The 18,319-nt window shown below is 35.2% G+C and overlaps 2 protein-coding genes across 6 annotated transcripts; one reads left to right on the top strand and one right to left on the bottom strand.

Moving 5' to 3' along the window:
• Positions 2,217–7,559, top strand: LOC109227102 (glucose-1-phosphate adenylyltransferase large subunit 1). 2 transcript variants are annotated; one of them, XM_019392157.1, is made up of 15 exons: positions 2,217–2,500; positions 2,845–3,098; positions 3,549–3,671; positions 4,010–4,180; positions 4,398–4,493; positions 4,655–4,738; positions 4,827–4,882; positions 5,077–5,170; positions 5,458–5,643; positions 5,752–5,832; positions 5,928–6,014; positions 6,095–6,199; positions 6,316–6,422; positions 6,515–6,575; positions 7,061–7,559. In XM_019392157.1, exons 2-15 carry the CDS (start codon positions 2,862–2,864, stop codon positions 7,160–7,162), a joined length of 1,590 nt encoding a protein of 529 aa, XP_019247702.1. In that variant the 5' UTR covers positions 2,217–2,500; positions 2,845–2,861; the 3' UTR covers positions 7,163–7,559. The 2 variants fall into 2 exon arrangements, with proteins under 2 accessions (XP_019247702.1, XP_019247783.1); XM_019392238.1 differs by having other exon boundaries at positions 2,218–2,500; positions 4,401–4,493.
• On the bottom strand, positions 8,506–12,815 carry LOC109226942 (F-box protein At2g16365-like). 4 transcript variants are annotated; one of them, XR_002068217.1, is made up of 5 exons: positions 12,560–12,815; positions 10,834–11,858; positions 10,197–10,222; positions 8,910–9,731; positions 8,506–8,653 (listed from the first exon to the last, which is right to left on the bottom strand). XR_002068217.1 is itself a non-coding variant. In XM_019391926.1 (4 exons), the coding sequence occupies exons 2-4, from the start codon at positions 11,783–11,785 to the stop codon at positions 9,006–9,008; spliced, it is 1,704 nt and encodes a 567-aa protein (XP_019247471.1). In that variant the 5' UTR covers positions 11,786–11,858; positions 12,560–12,815; the 3' UTR covers positions 8,706–9,005. The 4 variants fall into 4 exon arrangements, 1 of the variants encoding a protein (XP_019247471.1); XR_002068214.1 differs by lacking the exon at positions 8,506–8,653 and adding an exon at positions 8,702–8,799; XR_002068211.1 differs by lacking the exon at positions 8,506–8,653 and adding an exon at positions 8,706–8,819.

Raw genomic sequence — 18,319 nt, 5'->3', positions numbered from 1 at the left:
ATTCGTATTTGTTTCTAACTTTTAATTATGTAAATAATTTATTTAGTAAAATTTTCTGACCAAGCAGCGTCAAGCGACTAATGTAAATACTCCACTTCTTTACGTAGAGGATCACTTTACTTCTAAGTAGCAGGAATACCAAAAAGTACTCTATTTAGTTGATAAGCTTTAATTTATGAATATAGCATAAGTGACAGACACATAAATATGAAAACCATGCAGACAATGATGGAATCTCCCAAATTATGAAAGAAGACAAGCACTTTTTTACAATTAAACATTCAATTATGTAAGTAACCTGTAACGTGGACTGTCTCACTGCCTCCTCGACAAACCTCTCCTACTTAATCTTTAGTGCTTGCAATCTTAATATTTTTTTATTTTTGTTTCTCTTTAATGGCTTCTAATTCAACAAATACCTAGTTTCCTTTATTTAATTTCCTTTCTTTAACAGTGGTTCGAGTCAACTTGGATGCATTCCACTACATATCTATTACCTCCCATCAACGTCTAGACAGATGAAAAGAAATTACCTAATATTTTTATTTCCTTTCTAGTTGATATATACATATATATAAACATGGTTTAATTATTTTCACATGCTTCATTGACAACTAAGTGCAAAACTTAGAGCCCGTTTGGACATAAGAATTTTTTCATTTTTTTTCGAAAAAATTTTATTTTTTTCGAAATCAGTGTTTGGTCATAAAATTTTCAATTTTCACTTGAAGATAAATTTTGGGATTTTTCGACAATTTGAAATTTTCAAAATTTTCACTCAGATCACTTACAAAAATTTAAAACAACCCAAAATTATATTCATGTCCAAACACAACTCTAATTTTCAAATACCATTTTCACTTTGAAATTTTTTTTTCACTTTTTTGGAATTTTACAATTCTTTATGTCCAAACGCCCACTTAAACACCCAATCTTTCGGGAAAAAAATTCGAGTTAATAGGGCAACCAATATTTTGTCCTAAAATGCAAGATTTGTGCAAGATGAGAAAAGATTTTGAGGTGCTCCATATTGGTGGATAGTGGTAAGATTTCAATAAGAAAAAGACATTAACATCATATTAATGTCAATTTACTTTCTGAACAGAGGAAAATCTAGACAATAATGAATAGCATTATCAACACAAGTTGCTGAAGATTTTGGACTAGGATTGTCAGCTAATCTGCAACTGAATAATGTTTAACTTGGACCCCACCAAAATTTTGATAACAAAGATCTGAGCCGTAGGTGGGAAATCAACTTGATTTTCCTAACCAAAAGACAAACATATGTGCAGATTTCATGTGCAGATTTTACTATTTTTGCAACTCATATAGTGATTTAGCAATAGCATCGAAAAGACAAGTGTTTGGGCTGTAATGGGTCTCTATTGTCCATATCATGGTAGAGCGTATACACATGTACTACGGTCTCCTGCTAAATATTTTTTTTTGTTTCCCACCCGGTATTCGGTACCCACTTTAAGGCCTGACTATATCCTGATTCGCGTCGTGTAGGGCCCCATAAGGGGTAAGCGTTTCCTACCAATGATTTTTACATACCCAGCTCAAACTCGAGACCTCTGATTATGGGAAGAGCGGTCTCATCCACTACACCACATCCTTTAGTGATTCCTGCCAAATAATCTTGGAAGATCACATATGCACTACTTTTCAAGTCTAGTTTTCAGTGACTTATTTTAAAAATAGTCTAAGTTCTATGTACTCATAGTCTTGCAAAATTTGACATAATCAAGTTATTACGATATCATTACGTATAAATTTATAAAGTTTTACCGTACACTTGTAGTATATTAGTTTTTATATCATCTGATAACGTTAACTTATAACAATAAATAGGGGGGTGGGGGGTGGGGGGATTTGTCATATCAGTCTAATATAGTAATCTGAAAATAAAATAATGACATACTATAACTAGTTAAATTGCATTGATAATATAAATATTTTATACTCTATTAGTATATATATATGTTACATACACATTTATAGTATGATAAACATTAATTCGTTTGACTGTTTGGTGTGATGTATTTAAAATGACATGCATTGTAAAATGAGATCTTTATACAAATAGCCGGTCAATTTCATTATTTATTTTTTCTAGCTGGTATACATAGATTATACACTGATTAAACATGGTTATACACATTCTATAATACATACATAAATTTTTCAAGAAAGCAGTATAAATAGAAAGATTGCAAGGTTTCTCGTGAGAGCTCAATAAAGCTGACCGCCATTGCCATTACGCCATCACTCCAACTTGATCACTCGGGAACTTGTGATTCCAAATGCTTCCTCCATTTCTTCACTTATAGATCTTCTTCTACTTCCCATTTGCTAAATTTCTTCTTACTTTTCAAGATTCTACTAGGAATTTTCATTTTCCTTTTGGTGTTTGGTTACTTCTATGATCTGAGCTTCTCTCACACTCTTGTCTTGACCCTTTAATCCTGCAATATCCATTATCATCTGTGTCCAGGTTCAAAGTCTAGTCTTTTCATTTTCTTATTTTATTAAGCTTTTAATGCTATATTATGGAACTTAATGAGTCCTAATGGAGGATAATAAATGTTCTTATTATTGAAATGTTATTGTAATGCTTTGAAGTACTAGTACTAAGCATATTATAGCTAGCTTGGGTTTTGGGTCACTGACCATTTTTTTAATTAGTGATATTTTCTTTATGTATTTTATACTTTTCTTGGTTGCTTAAAAATTAGCTACAGTCTCCCGCTTTATTGTGATTAGAATAGTTCTACTTGATTTGGATCTCATTGATAATCATATTTTTTTGGGGTTGCTGATTTTCTTGATTTGGTGCAGAAGTGTAATCAACTGATATGGATACTTGCTGTATGGCTTTGAAATCAACTGCCCATTTGAGGAGAGCGAGCAAAGTTGGCTTTGAAAATGGTGACAAGGAGTTTTTGGGGGAGCAGATTAGAGGGAGTTTAAACAACAATAATCTCAGGGTTAATAATTTGTCGAAAAGTTTGAAACTTGAGAAGAAGGAAAGCAAGATCAAACCTGGGGTTGCTTTCTCTGTTATCACTACAGAAAATGACAAAGAGACTTTGGTAAAAATCATTTCTTTTTATTCTTTGGGACATGTCTTGCTTCAACTAATGCCACAGTAGTGTTGTAGATTTGGAAATAAGTTGAGATAGGTGATATGAACTATATTGTGAATGGGGGTGGATCCAAGATTTAAATGGGTTCCAAATTTATTTAATATTTGTTGAAATTTTAGTAGTTTTTTGCTATATATTTGGGTTTCATGTTGAAACAAGTTGATATGTGTGATATAAATATGTGTTGTGAATGGAGGCGGATCCAACATTTAAGATTTTTAGTGTTGAACTCACTGTACTTTTGAAAATATGTGTTGTTAATAATATTTGTTGAAGTTTTAGGACTGGTTTTTTACGATATATTTTGGTTCATGTCGAAAATACTGTGTTCGGTTGAGCTTACAATATATAAGCTTCATCAGCCTCTGATTGTGAATGTTTGCTGGATCTGTGTAGACTGTAGAGGCACCACGTTTTGACAGACGACGGGCAAATCCAAAGAATGTGGCTTCAGTCATACTAGGAGGAGGTGCAGGGACCAAGTTATTCCCGCTTACAAGTAGAACTGCAACCCCTGCTGTAAGATATCTATATTTGCAGCCCATCAATTTACTTATATTTTAGATGACTTAATGTCCTGGTAAAATCTCTGATATTTCTTCCTAGTTGTCTCTCTCTTGTGTTGAATTTATTGTTCTGAAGTTTATTAAGGGGAAATTGGACCATCTGTATATATTTCATGTTTTTATTGTTCTTAGGATGTGCTAGGATTTTTCATGTTATATTATTTGTTGATTTATATCTTAAACAGATCGATTAGAAATAGATGGAGAATAGTTGTACAAGATCGCAAGTTGGTGTTATCTGTATCGGTCATTCTCTTGAAAATTCTGATATTTTGTGCCACATGACATCAGGTACCGGTTGGAGGATGCTACAGGCTAATAGATATCCCAATGAGCAACTGTATCAACAGTGGTATTAACAAGATATTTGTGCTGACCCAGTACAATTCTGCTCCCTTGAATCGTCATATTGCTCGAACATATTTTGGCAATGGTGTGAGCTTTGGAGATGGATTTGTTGAGGTTGGAGACTGTATTTATGAAATTCCTGAAAGAACCTGTATTAGAGTTCCATGTTTGTTTTTTAGGTTTTCTAGATATCACAATTGAGCTTCTTTTCCTTCAACTGATTTGTTCAAACAAAATCTGCGGCGATGTAACAATTTCGGATGATTTGTTCTTTTGTTTTTTCTGTTTTCTTGGTTTGTTTTACTGACTGAAAATGAATTCCTTCATAAAGCAGGTGTTGGCTGCAACTCAGACACCTGGAGAAACTGGGAAAAAATGGTTTCAAGGAACTGCAGATGCTGTTAGACAATTTATATGGGTTTTTGAGGTTAGTCTCTAAAACTTTTGAGGACACTAATCCACCACTACTCTTCTGTTGACCTGATATAATTTATGGGGGAAGTTCAACTTTCTTTATTGCTTCTTGAATTAGTTATGGAGTATTTTGTACTAGTACTTTTGTGATTAGAATTGCAACAATTATTGCAGGATGCCAAGAACAAAGATGTTGATAATATCCTTATTTTATCTGGGGATCATCTTTATAGGATGGATTATATGGATTTGGTGCAGGTATGTCCACTTCAACTACCAATGCGCTCCTCGTTCTTTGTTTTCTTTTTTAAGAAAAAGTTTCTGACTGTCTCCGATCTTCAAACAGAACCATATTGACCGGAATTCTGATATTACACTTTCATGCGCACCAGCTGGGGACAGGTCTGTATAAATTCTTCTGAACTGATATTTCTTCGTTACTAATATGCAACTAGCTATATATGGTTCTTTCACGTTCAGTGAATTGAGTGACCAAAGTAAGAGGGAGAAAGTATACATTTATTTAGGTAATCACAACTTTTCTTTATACCTTATTGTGATTGCGTTAAGCTGAGATTAAGCTTTATATTTTTCAGCCGGGCATCAGATTTCGGGCTGGTCAAAATTGACAGTAGAGGCAGAGTTGTCCAGTTTGCTGAGAAACCAAAAGGTTTTGATCTAAAAGCAATGGTAGATAGTTGAACTCTTTTCTTTTATGAACTGTGCTGATTTCTTTATACATGTCAGTGTTAAATCAACCAGCATAAGTTTAACAGGATATGATCATTTGATTGGAACCTAAACCCATCCTTTTATGAGAATGCGAGATTCAGAAAACAAAAGAAAGGCAAATTCAATTTAGTAATGCCAAGTTATCTAATTCAACATTCAGACTGGTTCTCCTAGATAATTCAATTCATATACTGTTCATGAGACTTGACCTGATTACTGTTCTTTTTTCTTTTTTCGCGCTGCAGCAAGTAGATACTACTCTCATTGGATTATCTCCACAAGAAGCGAAGAGATCCCCTTATATCGCATCAATGGGGGTTTATGTATTCAAGACAGATGTATTGTTGAAGCTTCTGAAATGGAGATATCCTACAGCTAATGATTTTGGCTCTGAAATTTTACCAGCAGCTATAAATGAGCACAATGTTCAAGTAAAGGATCTTGGATCTTCCTATTGAAATTATATTCGCGTACGAGTTCACTGGTTAAGCAACTGAAAACTTAGCTGTAGTTTTACCTAATTTATGATATCTTTTCAGGCATACATATTCAGAGACTACTGGGAGGACATTGGAACAATAAAATCTTTTTATGATGCTAACTTGGCCCTCACTGCAGAGGCATGTTTGCAAATTCCCCTTTATACTCATCATATGGAATGACTTAGGTGATTTTACATCAGTGCATAATACAACTCATTGATTTTTCATTGCAGTCTCCAAAGTTTGAATTTTACGATCCAAAAACACCTTTTTACACATCTCCTAGGTTCCTTCCACCAACCAAGATCGACAACTGCAAGGTAAGTGGATAAATAGAGCAAGTGTTTTGCATTAACAGTTCTTTTCTAGATTCTGATATATTTCTTTTGCTGGTTTTCAGATTAAGGATGCCATAATCTCACATGGGTGTTTCTTGCGCGAATGTTCAGTTGATCACTCCATAGTGGGTGAAAGATCGCGCTTAGATTGTGGTGTTGAACTGAAGGTTTGCATGTACCTTAACATATGCATTTATTTTCATTCATGCAAAATGCACCCTTCTTTCTTGTACATTTTCTTGTACGGTATGGACCTCAAACACTGGTTTTACTCCCATTTCAGGATACTCTAATGATGGGAGCAGACTATTACCAAACAGAATCTGAGATTGCGTCTCTGCTAGCAGAGGGGAAAGTACCAATTGGAATTGGAGAAAACACAAAAATAAGGTAAATGGACATTGAATTTAACACTGATTATTTCAGGAGACTTACATGACACTAAAAGTTCTTACAATTTGATCGTGGTTTTCTTCATACAGGAATTGTATCATTGACAAGAATGCAAAGATAGGAAAGGATGTTGTGATCATGAATAAAGATGTAAGCTTTTTCCCATTTACCGTGGACCTTCTTTTATACTATGTTGTGCGGATCCTTCATTTGTCCAACATACGCGATAAGGGTGGGGGTACTTAGCTCAGATTCTTCAAAATACACTTAAAATTAGCAAAAAGGTTTGATGTAGCCGTATCTGATTCTTCCATGTAACCGTACCGGATATGTACCCGAGCCCGAGCTACATAGCTAATATGCGTCTTAATTATCAAATTTCAATTATTAAAGATATATTGGAGTTACAGAAAGAGCAACAACAACCCAGTAAAATCCCACAAGTAGGGTCTGGGGAGGGTAGAGTGTACGCAGACCTTACCCCTACCCCGGAGGGATAGAATATTGGAGTTACAGAGCGGAACATATAAAGGACTTATATCCCTGAGGCCTTTGGTGTATTGAGGCATAATTGATTGATTGAGCGATATTTTTAGAGTTACACTCTCACTGCTGTTGTTTACTTTCGAACTCAGGGTGTTCAAGAAGCAGATAGACCGGAGGAAGGATTCTACATAAGGGCAGGATTAACAATTGTAGCAGAGAAAGCTACAATTAAAGATGGAACTGTCATATGAATATGAGAAGCATCTCTTGTTGGTATACTAGAGATTCATGGAAATCAAAATCTGGACCTGAAGAAGAACAAGGGTGACCTATCTCCCAACACAACCAACCAAATTCAGCAGCTGACTCAGTGAAGGAAGATTTCTGTGCTCATGTAAAAAGAGGAAGTATAATCGAGGCACTCGTCTAAAATAAAACTGAACCTGCACCTCTAGATGCCTAGTTCATGTTGTAAGAGTCAAATATATGTAAGATCACTGTTATAGGTGTAGTATTCTGAAGTATAATGGTTATTACTCAACCTAAACTTCTACTACTGTAAAAAACTCTACGTTAAAAGAATATCTTACGATGTATCTCTTATCGTGTACCTATTCTCTAAGCATTTGGAACTATTTGTACTTGCCCCATCTTTAAAGTTTATGTACTTCTACATTGAGTAGCAGAAAAAATGTGATGGATGCTCTATCGCATAATCATTCAAAGAACAAATGTGAATGAACTTAAGTAATGGAAAGCTTACTGTAATCTTTAGATATTAATTGATAATCTTGTAATAATTGTGCCATGATATACCTTATTTATCTTTGTATTGCACGAGTATATCTGTTGACATTGTAATGTAATTAGGATTTATTCTGGTCTTTCAAAATGTGAACTACTAGTGATGCATTTACTAGAGTGAATAGTTTTGCCATTTCTTGAAATTGTACTTCTGAGCCAAAATGACAGTGTAGTATCATAGACTCATAGTATATTTGTTGACCATTGTGATGTAATTAGGATTTGTTCCGAATTCCAAAAGCCAAATTACCAGGGGTCATTTACCAATAATGTTTTCCTTATCCCCTGGACTGTGTGAAATACAGATTCAAGAATTTATGTTGGTTTTAAAAACTACAATCTAGCATCAGATGAGGATAGAAAACACAAGTTACTGTCAGCATGTAAGAAATGCAAAAAGAGAACTGGCAATCTTGAACAACCAAATTTCTGCAATATTTGAGTTGGATATACATGGCATTGCAAAACCAGGTGAAAAAGGAAACAAAGGAAAAGTCAAATCTTTAACAAGAGTCATAATCAATTGCTCCCTCTGTTCCAGTTTATGTGAACCTATTTACTTTTTGGTCCGTTTAAAAAAGAATGACCATTTTCTAAATTTGGTAACAATTTAGCTTAAACTTACAATTCTACCCTTAATGAGAAGCTTTTATAACCACCCAAATACTCTGGGCTCCTTTTTGACTTGTTTAGGACCACAAATTCCAAAAGTCTTCATTTTTTCTTAAACTCCGTGTCCAGTCAGACAGGTTCACATAAATTGGAACGGAGGGAGTATAAGAGAGGGATATGGAAGAGAAAAAAAACTTCTCAAACAGATTATGCTTCCTATAGGTTAATCCTCAATCTCAAAATACTCTGTCCGAGCTGAATAGAGGAGCACTAGTCAAGCTGTCAGCCACTGGCGTTCTCCGGAAAGTAAAGTTGGCGTAGTTCAACTGTCCCAAGAACTCGGTTTCAGCCACAACAATCAAGATTGCACATAATCCAATCACGATAACAGAAAACTCCAAACCTCTTTGGCATGTAATTACTGCAGTATCTAGTTTGTATACATGCAGATGAAAGCAGCCAGGCGAGTATCCTGTTCAAGAAACAAGATGTCTGGTGCTTTCATCATTATTTTGAATATAAAGTAACACCTTCTAAGCAATTACAGAAGCCAAATAAAAATAAAAACGACAAAGTACTTACTAGCACCAACTATTTACTTGAAGCTCCAAAATGCACCTGGTCACTCGAGCACATGAACGCCAGAGCTCTCTGGTATCTGTTTCTACTAGGTAGTTTTCAGAAACTCCCGGTGTTCCAAACAACTAAAGGGCCTCTTCTGTTAAATTCACATGGCTGAAAACCATTCATTGCCTTTCCCATGAGAGCCATGGCGCCAAGACTCGGAAGCTGCTTCTTCTGGAAATCATCAATCTCCAACTTTGAGCTTTGAGGCTCACAAACCACCACTGGTTGGGCCCGACTCTTTTGTGCAGCGGTAGCCCTATCACGAAGCAACCTTTGAATCCAAGAGTGTGAAGTCAAAAACTCCAGATCTTTCTTGATACTGTTCATAGAAGAGGGACTAGAGTTTTCGTGAGCCATCAATTCTTTACCGTGAAGTTTACTAGATGTTGGTTGGGAGCTAGTCATGGTTGCTTTAGTCATTTTGCTAAGGAACTTGTGTGCTTTCTCATGCGATGACTCCCCTATTAAGCTGGAGCTTTTAGTACCAAAAGCCAAAGAACCAGCGCCCACTTTCAGGCGTTTAACCCATCTACTACTAGGGTCCTGTCCAAAAAGCCCTTCAGGACAGAAATCAGTACTTGATGAAGTGGGCCGTTCAGCATGGGCGAGTATTAAATCCAAGTCCAAACTTTCAGTTCTGGAAGAACTTAGCTCCGCATTATCAGTTGGAGCAGGCAGCTCCAAGTTTATATCCAAGTAGAACCGTTTGCGTCCAGCTTCTTTCCTGGAGCAATCAGTTGCAGACCGAGGAGGTGAAATTTGGTCCATTTTATTCACCTGCAAGGGTATATCAAATGGTCAAAATTGAGGTATACTGCTTCTTGCTCTAGAGACTTAACCCTCAAACGTGCTATTAGAATCAAGATTCTAGATTATAGGTCAAACAAGCAAATATGTGCTCATCAGTAATATTATAAGTGCAAGATACACTTATAAGATTACAGAAAATTTGCTCAGTTTCTGACTTTTTTAGGGGGTTGAGACCGGCAACACAAGCAAGAACATTTCTTATTTACTGAAGAACTTGTTTGGTTTTAAACTTATCATACAATGACCGGTTGTCTGGAACTAACTTTATTACTTGATTTCCCTGAATTTTCACATTATACTTGGCAACTAGCTGGTAGGAAGAGAAATACAACAGCAGTTATCACTATGAACCTAACAATAAAGCAAATGCACTCTTCAAAACCTGGTTAAAAGATGGGAAGTTATGAAGATTTAAAGAAACTTCTTGATTACCTTCTTTACTATGGAAGAACTCGGACCTGCAACATTCAGAGGAAAGACAGATTCATTAAACGAGTAAAAATATGCATACATTTAAACAGTATCTCTCGGGTTAATAGCATGTCTGGCCAAGCTGTAAAGATCAGCTTATTTCGAGAAGTGCTTTACTCAAATGTGCTTTTTTGAAAAGTACTTCTGATGAGAAGCAGTTTGTGTTTGGCGAATTTATTTGAAAAGCACTTCTGAGAAGCAAGTAGTGTTTGACCAAGCTTTTAAAAACTTCTTTTCTCGTAAGTGTTTTTCAAAAAAGTACTTTTGGAGAGAAGCTACTTTTTTCCGCTTCTCCAAAACTATTTCTGCTTCTCCTCAAAAGCACTTTTTTTCCTTAAAAAGCTTGGCCAAACACTTTAACTTTGTAAAAAAGCGTGTTTTTTGCTTGGAGAAGCTTGGCCAAACAGGCTATAAGCCTCTTTTTTTTCTTTTAGGATAACTATCACTCCGAGTAAGCATTAGAAATCGTTGATCAGTTAACACCTTAGCAAGATGATGATTGAAATAAAATGTAAAGAAGATTTAAGCCACTTAAATAAGTGAAGTGATATGCAAGGTAGCTTTAACCAAGAATTCAAGATCTAAAGACAATACATACCACAAAGCTGGTTCTTCAGCTGAAACACATCCATGTCCATAGTATCAGTTTCAGCTGAAGATTCATTCTTTAGCACAACTTTAGAACGTTTACTGTCTTCAATATTTTCTCTTCCTTCACTGCCTTTGGAGCAGTCTAAAAGTTGAAGCTTCATTCCTCCCTTATAATGACCAAAAGATTTAGATGGGCTATCATTATCACTTAACGTTACATTCTTCCCATTGAATTCACTCCATATCCTAGAATTCCGAACGACTTTGTTTCCTTCCAACAGATTAGCATCTGTTCTTTTTGTGATTAACAAACTATGAGTTGTCTGAGAAATGCGGGGATAATATCCAGCTAGTCCCGTTACAGGCTCCATAGTATTGCTTATTCTCATTGTCTCTATATCATGCAAAGGATGTGGTAACTTTTGTTGATCATTCAGTTTCTCTTCACAGACCAAAGATGCTGAATTATTGTGATAATTATAATGTTCAGGCTCTAACATTCCCAATCTTGGCACTTCATCTTTTGCAGCTAGAAATGATCTTATGAATGGATTCCGTGTCTTTTCTCCTTCTCTAGTTATATACTGGATAGGATTATCAGGCAAAGGCTTCGATGCAACAATGCTGCGACAGCATACAGTTTCATTTGCAATGGTTCTTGAACTTGTTCTGAGGGTCTCGTTAACGACTTCAAATGCTTGAGTTTCAGATTCTCTTAATCTTTTGATGGACTTAGAAAGCCTAGACACTGTCTCCAGTTTAACAATTGACTGGGAAGGCTTAGAATATCGATCATTTTCCTTGTTTGTGCTAGCACTAGGCGCGTGATTGTGTGTTTCTGCCGTAGCATTGTAGCTTGTTCTGGTCCAATGCGCCATCCAAACAGATTGAACTGAATGCATAGACTTCCCAGCTCTTCCATCACAATCCGAATACGATTGTGTAACACGATCGGACATCGTGAATTGGCTCTAAATCTTACTAGAATATTAGTTTCCCTTCAGTCTTTCATCAAGAGGTTGTCTCCTTTACCTAGGAAAGAGAATTAAAACAGCCCTAGGTCAGAAAATACTAAGCACATAATGCTTTTCACTGTTGTTAGTAGGATGCTAGTGAAGTTTATAGTGCTTACCCAAAAAAAAAAAAAAAAATATTATAGTGTTAACACTCAATTCCAATGGAAAGACAATTATACTACAACAACAAAAGTAACAACGACGTCAACAACTATGCCTCATTCCCAAGGAAGTAGGTGTTAACTATATGAATCCTCACTGATCATGTCGCTCCATTTAAGCTCTATCAGACCAATATTATACAAAAATAAAAAGTACTAGAAGTTCTAATTTTACTGACACAACTATCAATAGAAAAATAGAGGCATCAAATCTGACCAATTGCATATTGAACAAATTATCACCTCAACTTCTAAAGATCCAATTTTGATCAATACATCTCTAGGTTGACCAAATCTAAACACCCAAAATATTCTTTAGAGAAAACATACATACAAACAACCACAAGAAATTGTCAGCTAAAACAGTTTCAAAATGCAACAACAGAAAATTTAAATTGCTACAAAGTTCAAGAATTAACCATGATTCAAGCTCTAAAACAAGAACATCAAAAGAAACCAAGAAAAATCCATCTAAAGAAACCATCTTTGGAAATAATTATGAAAGGAGAGTCAAAAGACAGAAGCTTGAGCTACACCACTTAAAAAATGAACTCACCAGCAGTAAGGACAGAATTTGAAGAGACTAGAACATAGTGCATGGATTCATAATTCGTAGTATATATGTTTCCTAGCTGAAGGAGAAAAGCAGAAACTAATGAACAAAAGATCAGAGAAAAAAGTGAAAAGGAAAAAGAATATTAAAGCCAATTATTGTTCTCATGTTAAAAGCCATGTGAACATATGGTCTCAGACTCTCAAGTGTACGTTGGGGTCCATTTTGTCTGCACTTTTTCTCCCTCATAATTTTGTTTTGTTTCTACTATACTGAATTCTTTAGGTTTATAAGAAATTATTATTGACCACTTTTTTTTTTGATTGCTTAAGTGGCTTTCTTTGTTTAAATTTTAACTAAGAAATTAAATGATGCGTAGGATGGATAGGTAGAATAGAATAATCTTTTGAAATGAATAGTGTTTAGATTTTAGGTAATCCATGACATGTCATCTTACTCGTGCCTAATTGTAGAGACCACATCACATGCACAAAATATCTTCTACAGACTGCTAACCTTTGTCAGTAAATTTGAACAGAAATATCTCCACATAATCCTAAGACCATGGAACGATGTCAAGCTGACTCATGAGCCCGGCTCGGCTCGCTTTAAGTATAAGGTTAGATCATTACCGGAATAAATTCAAAAATAGCCAGATTTACAAGTGGTCATTCAAATATATTTTCAATTTCAAAAATAATCGAAATTTAGTCACTTTTCATGTAAAGATAAATCTGAACGAAAACACTGTTCAAAATTCGAAAAAATGCTCCAGTATACTATACTGGAACTCCAGTATAATTTCAGTATATTAAAGTGAAGTTCCAGCATAATATACTGGAGTATCAGTATAATATACCGGTCCAGCATAATATACTGGAGATTGGAGCACCGATGCTCTCCAGTATATTATATTGAAACTTTCCGCGTGTTGGAGTTCCAGCATAATATGCTGGAAGTTCATACACAGGTGCACCGATCTCCAATATATTATGCTCGAACTTTCCGTGTTGCAGCAAAATAGTGACTATTTTTCGATGATGGCAAATATTACCTATTTTTGAATAACCAGTTCGAAAACTGACTAGCCCGTGCTATTTATTATAATCATGTGATATTCAAAGTTCATTAATCAAATAAATTCAAATTCACGTTGGATAGACTGAGGAATTATTTTGCATTAAGAGATTTTTTATTTTCAGAACTCGAATCAGAAATTAATACAAATTTCTCTACCTAAGAGTAAAGGATTTCTATCATTTCAAAATGTATTATTATTGAATAACAACGACTAATCACACAAAGGGACATAACAATAACCTCAGATTATAATTGGCTTTTTCCTTTGGCAACTCTAAGAGCCACGAACCTACTTATTCTACCAGACAACTATAAATGGTTCTTGTTATTCCACGTCATCTTTGTACAATCTCAATCTCATCTATTCCCCCTTCAACTTCAATCAATTGTGCTTAACCTATTTGGAACTATGTGCCAAGAATAATTTGGCATTTTTCTTCCTTTTCTCTATGGAACAGCATTTGAGTGTTTTTATTAGGGTACGCTCTATATTATATTCGGAAATGGCCAAATATACTCTTATAATATTAGAAAAAGTTTAAATGTACTCCTTGTAATACTTTGAGTTCAAATATACCTCTGTCGTTATATTATTGGTTCAAATATACCTCTCTTTTGCTAAATTTGTCCAAAGTGAACATCCAATTCAACATCCAATCCTACGGGCACAGGGAGATGCCACATGGCTTACCACCTCAATGTCCAAAACCCATTTTACCCCTCCTTTCTATTTTTTTCCACCACTAAAATTTTATTCCCCTCCACCACTATTGCCACCTTTACCGCTACCATGAATAATATTATATTTCAAATTTTAATCTTTTATATATGGATTGGAGCTGCTGAGGCGGCATGCCATGTGGCATCCACCTCATCAAATATTAGTGACACGTAGGATTGGACGTTCACCTTGGACAAACTTAACAGAAGAAGGGCATATTTAAACCTATAGTATTACGGCATCGGTATATTTGGATCTAAAGTATAACGAAAGGTATATTTAAATATTTTCCCATAATATAGAGGTATATTTGGCCCTTTGGCATATTATATATTTAGAGGTGTAATTTTTCCTTGAGCCAATGAAGAATACTTTCTGTACTGGACTAATTTTTCTTTTTTAAAAAAAAAAAATCTGGGATTTACAAATTGCTTATCCACAAACAAAAAGACACGCTGATCCAATAACCACCAAACTTTCAAACATCTCTACCGTCTTTGTCATGTGAAATTCGATGCAATTGTTGCATAAAATTATTGCAGTTCCCTGATTTCTGCACAGTTTTATAGGCACGAATGCAACAAGTTTATTTAACACGAAAATGTGACAATTGATTTGGATTTATTAAAACTGTGCCAAACTACCAGCTCAATATGTTGGTAGGCAGCAGTTGAGAGGAGAAGAATGTGGGTAAATACTTACCCGCACGGGGTGTTTACACCAAACCAATAGATATATGACACCAATAAATAGATGAGGATGCATGTAATTTTCTGGTTAAATGATTGAAGTCCATATGCAAGACACATGTCATATATCTATTGGTTTGGCGTAAACACCCGGGGTGGGTAAGTATTTACCAAGAAGATGTATGCAAAGAGTGCATGTACCAAACGAATAAATACATATATATCGCCATTTCTCTTGCGTAAATCACTTGATTATGGGTAATTATTAATACGTGAAGTATAAATTTAACAATCAATACAATATCAAACACCTACTAACATGTCAGGCAAAATAATTTTGTTCAATATATATGTATGTGACTGTCTAATTTTGACATATTTGCAATTGCTCTGTCACAATCATTTTGTTAAAGCGCAAATTAAAAGTAGAAACTAGTAACATTCACAAATTTAAGCTCATTCAAAGTACTCCTCCCAAGTCCCAACTATCATGTACATATGCTAGCTCATGGGCCACTTGTATGGGGTTCAGGATCTTTACACAAATAGCCGGTCATATTCATTATTTACTTTTTCTAAATATATACATAGTATATATATTAATTATACATAATTATACACGTATAATACATAAATTATGCATATATTATGCTTTCACTGGCTATTTTTAATTTAAGCGATTAGGTGGACGGCTGTTTTGTTTAATTCTTCTTAGCGTTTTAAGGTCATTCAAAGGGCTTTTTTCGTTCCTATACACTATTTGAAACTTTATTATCATAAATGTCCACGTTTAGTTAATTACCCGACCTAAATAAGTTTTATCTATAAAATATATGCATTCCACCTTAGAAGACTCCCAATCCATTATTAGTGCCTTCAATCAAGGGATTTAGTTACACCATTTTTCTTTCTTTTTTCCTCCTATTCTCTTTTCTTATTTTTCTTCCGCCTTAATATACTGTAATCGTGGAAGCTATTTTTCCCCACCCAACTCTCTAAGTGTTATCCATTCTGATGAATAACACGATTATCAGTTCTTCCTCCCGTATATTCTGGGTTTTGGGATCTGCGCAACTGCAGAAATAACAACTTATTCATCTCTCTTATTCATATTATATAGGAGTATATGCTTTTTCAGAAACGAATCCAAACTTCTAATTTGATGAGTTAAATCTTAATTTTTTATCGTTAATTTATTGCACATTTAAAATTTTGGGGTCAAATATAATATTTATTAAATTTTAGTGATCTTATATACATATAAGCTACATATTGAAGTTACTGAGTTTATAACCTGTTAGCTACATCCACCTCTGTATTTGTTTAATTTCAAAAGGAGTTTAATACACCTCTTAAGAATAAGGCTGGCAAGTGGGCCGGTCCAGGCCCGGGACTGCAGCCCATGTGGGCTTCTAGGCCTAAGCGGTCCTTAACCGGATAAGCCCGGGACCGTGGAGGTAGGCCGCTCTTCTGGGCTGGTTCTTCACTTTGGGACCGCAAAACCGGGACCGGACCTGTCCTTGGCGGGCCTAAGCGGTCCCAAACGATCAGATTTTTTTTTAAAAAAAATGCCCGTTTGGGCATTTAAAAAGTAGCCGTTTGGGCTGTCAAAATAGCCATTTAATCCTCCCAACTTTGTTCTAACCCCAATCTTTTTATAATTACACTTTTCCCTATTTTCAACTATAAATACCCATTCATTCTTTCATTTTTCTCACAAAATCATCAATCTCTCTCAATCTCTCTCCATTTTTCTTCTATAATTCCTACTATTGCTTACTTTAGTGTTACAATTTGTGAAAAAATTGTGAAGTTGGTGAATTCAAGTCTTCAACGATAATCAATTTTTAACAAGTTGTTCATCAATTCGATAAACTCGTTCCAACTCATAATTTTTAATATTATAGTTTTATTTGTTTTATTTATTTTCTATTACTTGATTAATTACGATGGCTTCCTTAAAAAGAATTGGTAAAAATAAGAGAAAATCCAAAAGTGGCGAATCTAGTGGTCAAATCAGTACTTTTCAGAGATTGGATCCTCGGAAAGAATAAATTTTGGACTTGCTGAATCACAACCAGAGGTAGGCGAAGCTTCCGAAGAAATGTTAGCTGAACTTGCGAAGGATTCTACTTCGCCCGGAAGCGGTGATGACCAAGCTTCTTTTCCGCCACCAACAATGGAAATTCCTCCGGACCTTAATGGATTTATGAAGTTTGTAAGAGATACCATGTAACTTGTATGAACAAAAATTAGTAGGCAGAATACATAGTTTACCCCCAGAACTATGGACCAAATCCCTGTGACACACCTTTTGGGAACAAAAATCACCTTACACACTCAACCTTTCCAGAGTGTATCTAATACACACTACTTTTACACTTGTGATTTACATGCATAAGAGGCGAGTGAAGAGTTAAAATGTTGTATCTAAAGCGTCATCTGGAAACTATTTGTGCAGATTTTTCATTTTTCATTTTTTTATTTTCTAAAAAGATTTCGTCAATTCTTTTCCAGGTTCTTCCATCACAACACCACAAACCCCCCCACCAGATTTTTCCCCCAAGATCTAAAGGGGAACGAGAAAATACAAAGAATCAGAGTTTCCCTATTTGAACACCAATATATTTTGGTTATGACTCGCGATTCAAATCTCCAAATTGACAATTGTTTTTGAGATTGGGTGTTTTTCAGATTTAGATTTTGATTAGCTTCTTGAAATAATAAGGAAGGTGATGTAATCCCAGAATGACAGCTCTTTTTCCAGTTTTGATAAACTAGATATAGATTAATACCAATCGGGTTTTATTTTTTCTTTCTCTCTAACAACTTTGATATGCATTCCTGAAGTCTTATTTATATATGGCGATGACGAAGACCTTGTCTATGATCTCATGAACTGGAAGAGACACCACCAGTTTTCAAAATTATAGCACAGACAAATCTGAGTTTTATAATTAAGATACCATCACCTTCTAATCAAATTTTATTTCCAATTTCCTTAATTATTTTCAGAAACAATTTTACTCAAAAATTCATTTCTCAGGCTTGGGACCTGGGAATTCGATTCCGAGCATACGCCCAAGTCCCATATTTTCCTACGGACCCTCTGGGACCGTCAAATCACGGGTCCGGATCCGTTTACCAAAACTGTTGACCGAAGTTAAACTTTATTCATTTTAATATTAAAACTTAAGTCATTTTTCTCTATAGAATTCATATTTAAGCTTTCCGGCAATGCGCCGGACTGCGCACGCAAATCGAGGCAACCCT

Source organism: Nicotiana attenuata, chromosome 1 (assembly GCF_001879085.1).
Source record: "Nicotiana attenuata strain UT chromosome 1, NIATTr2, whole genome shotgun sequence".
In the NCBI taxonomy this organism is placed as follows: domain Eukaryota; kingdom Viridiplantae; phylum Streptophyta; class Magnoliopsida; order Solanales; family Solanaceae; genus Nicotiana; species Nicotiana attenuata.
The sequence above is the reverse complement of the archived record's forward strand: the minus strand, read 5'-3'. Positions and strand labels throughout refer to the sequence as shown.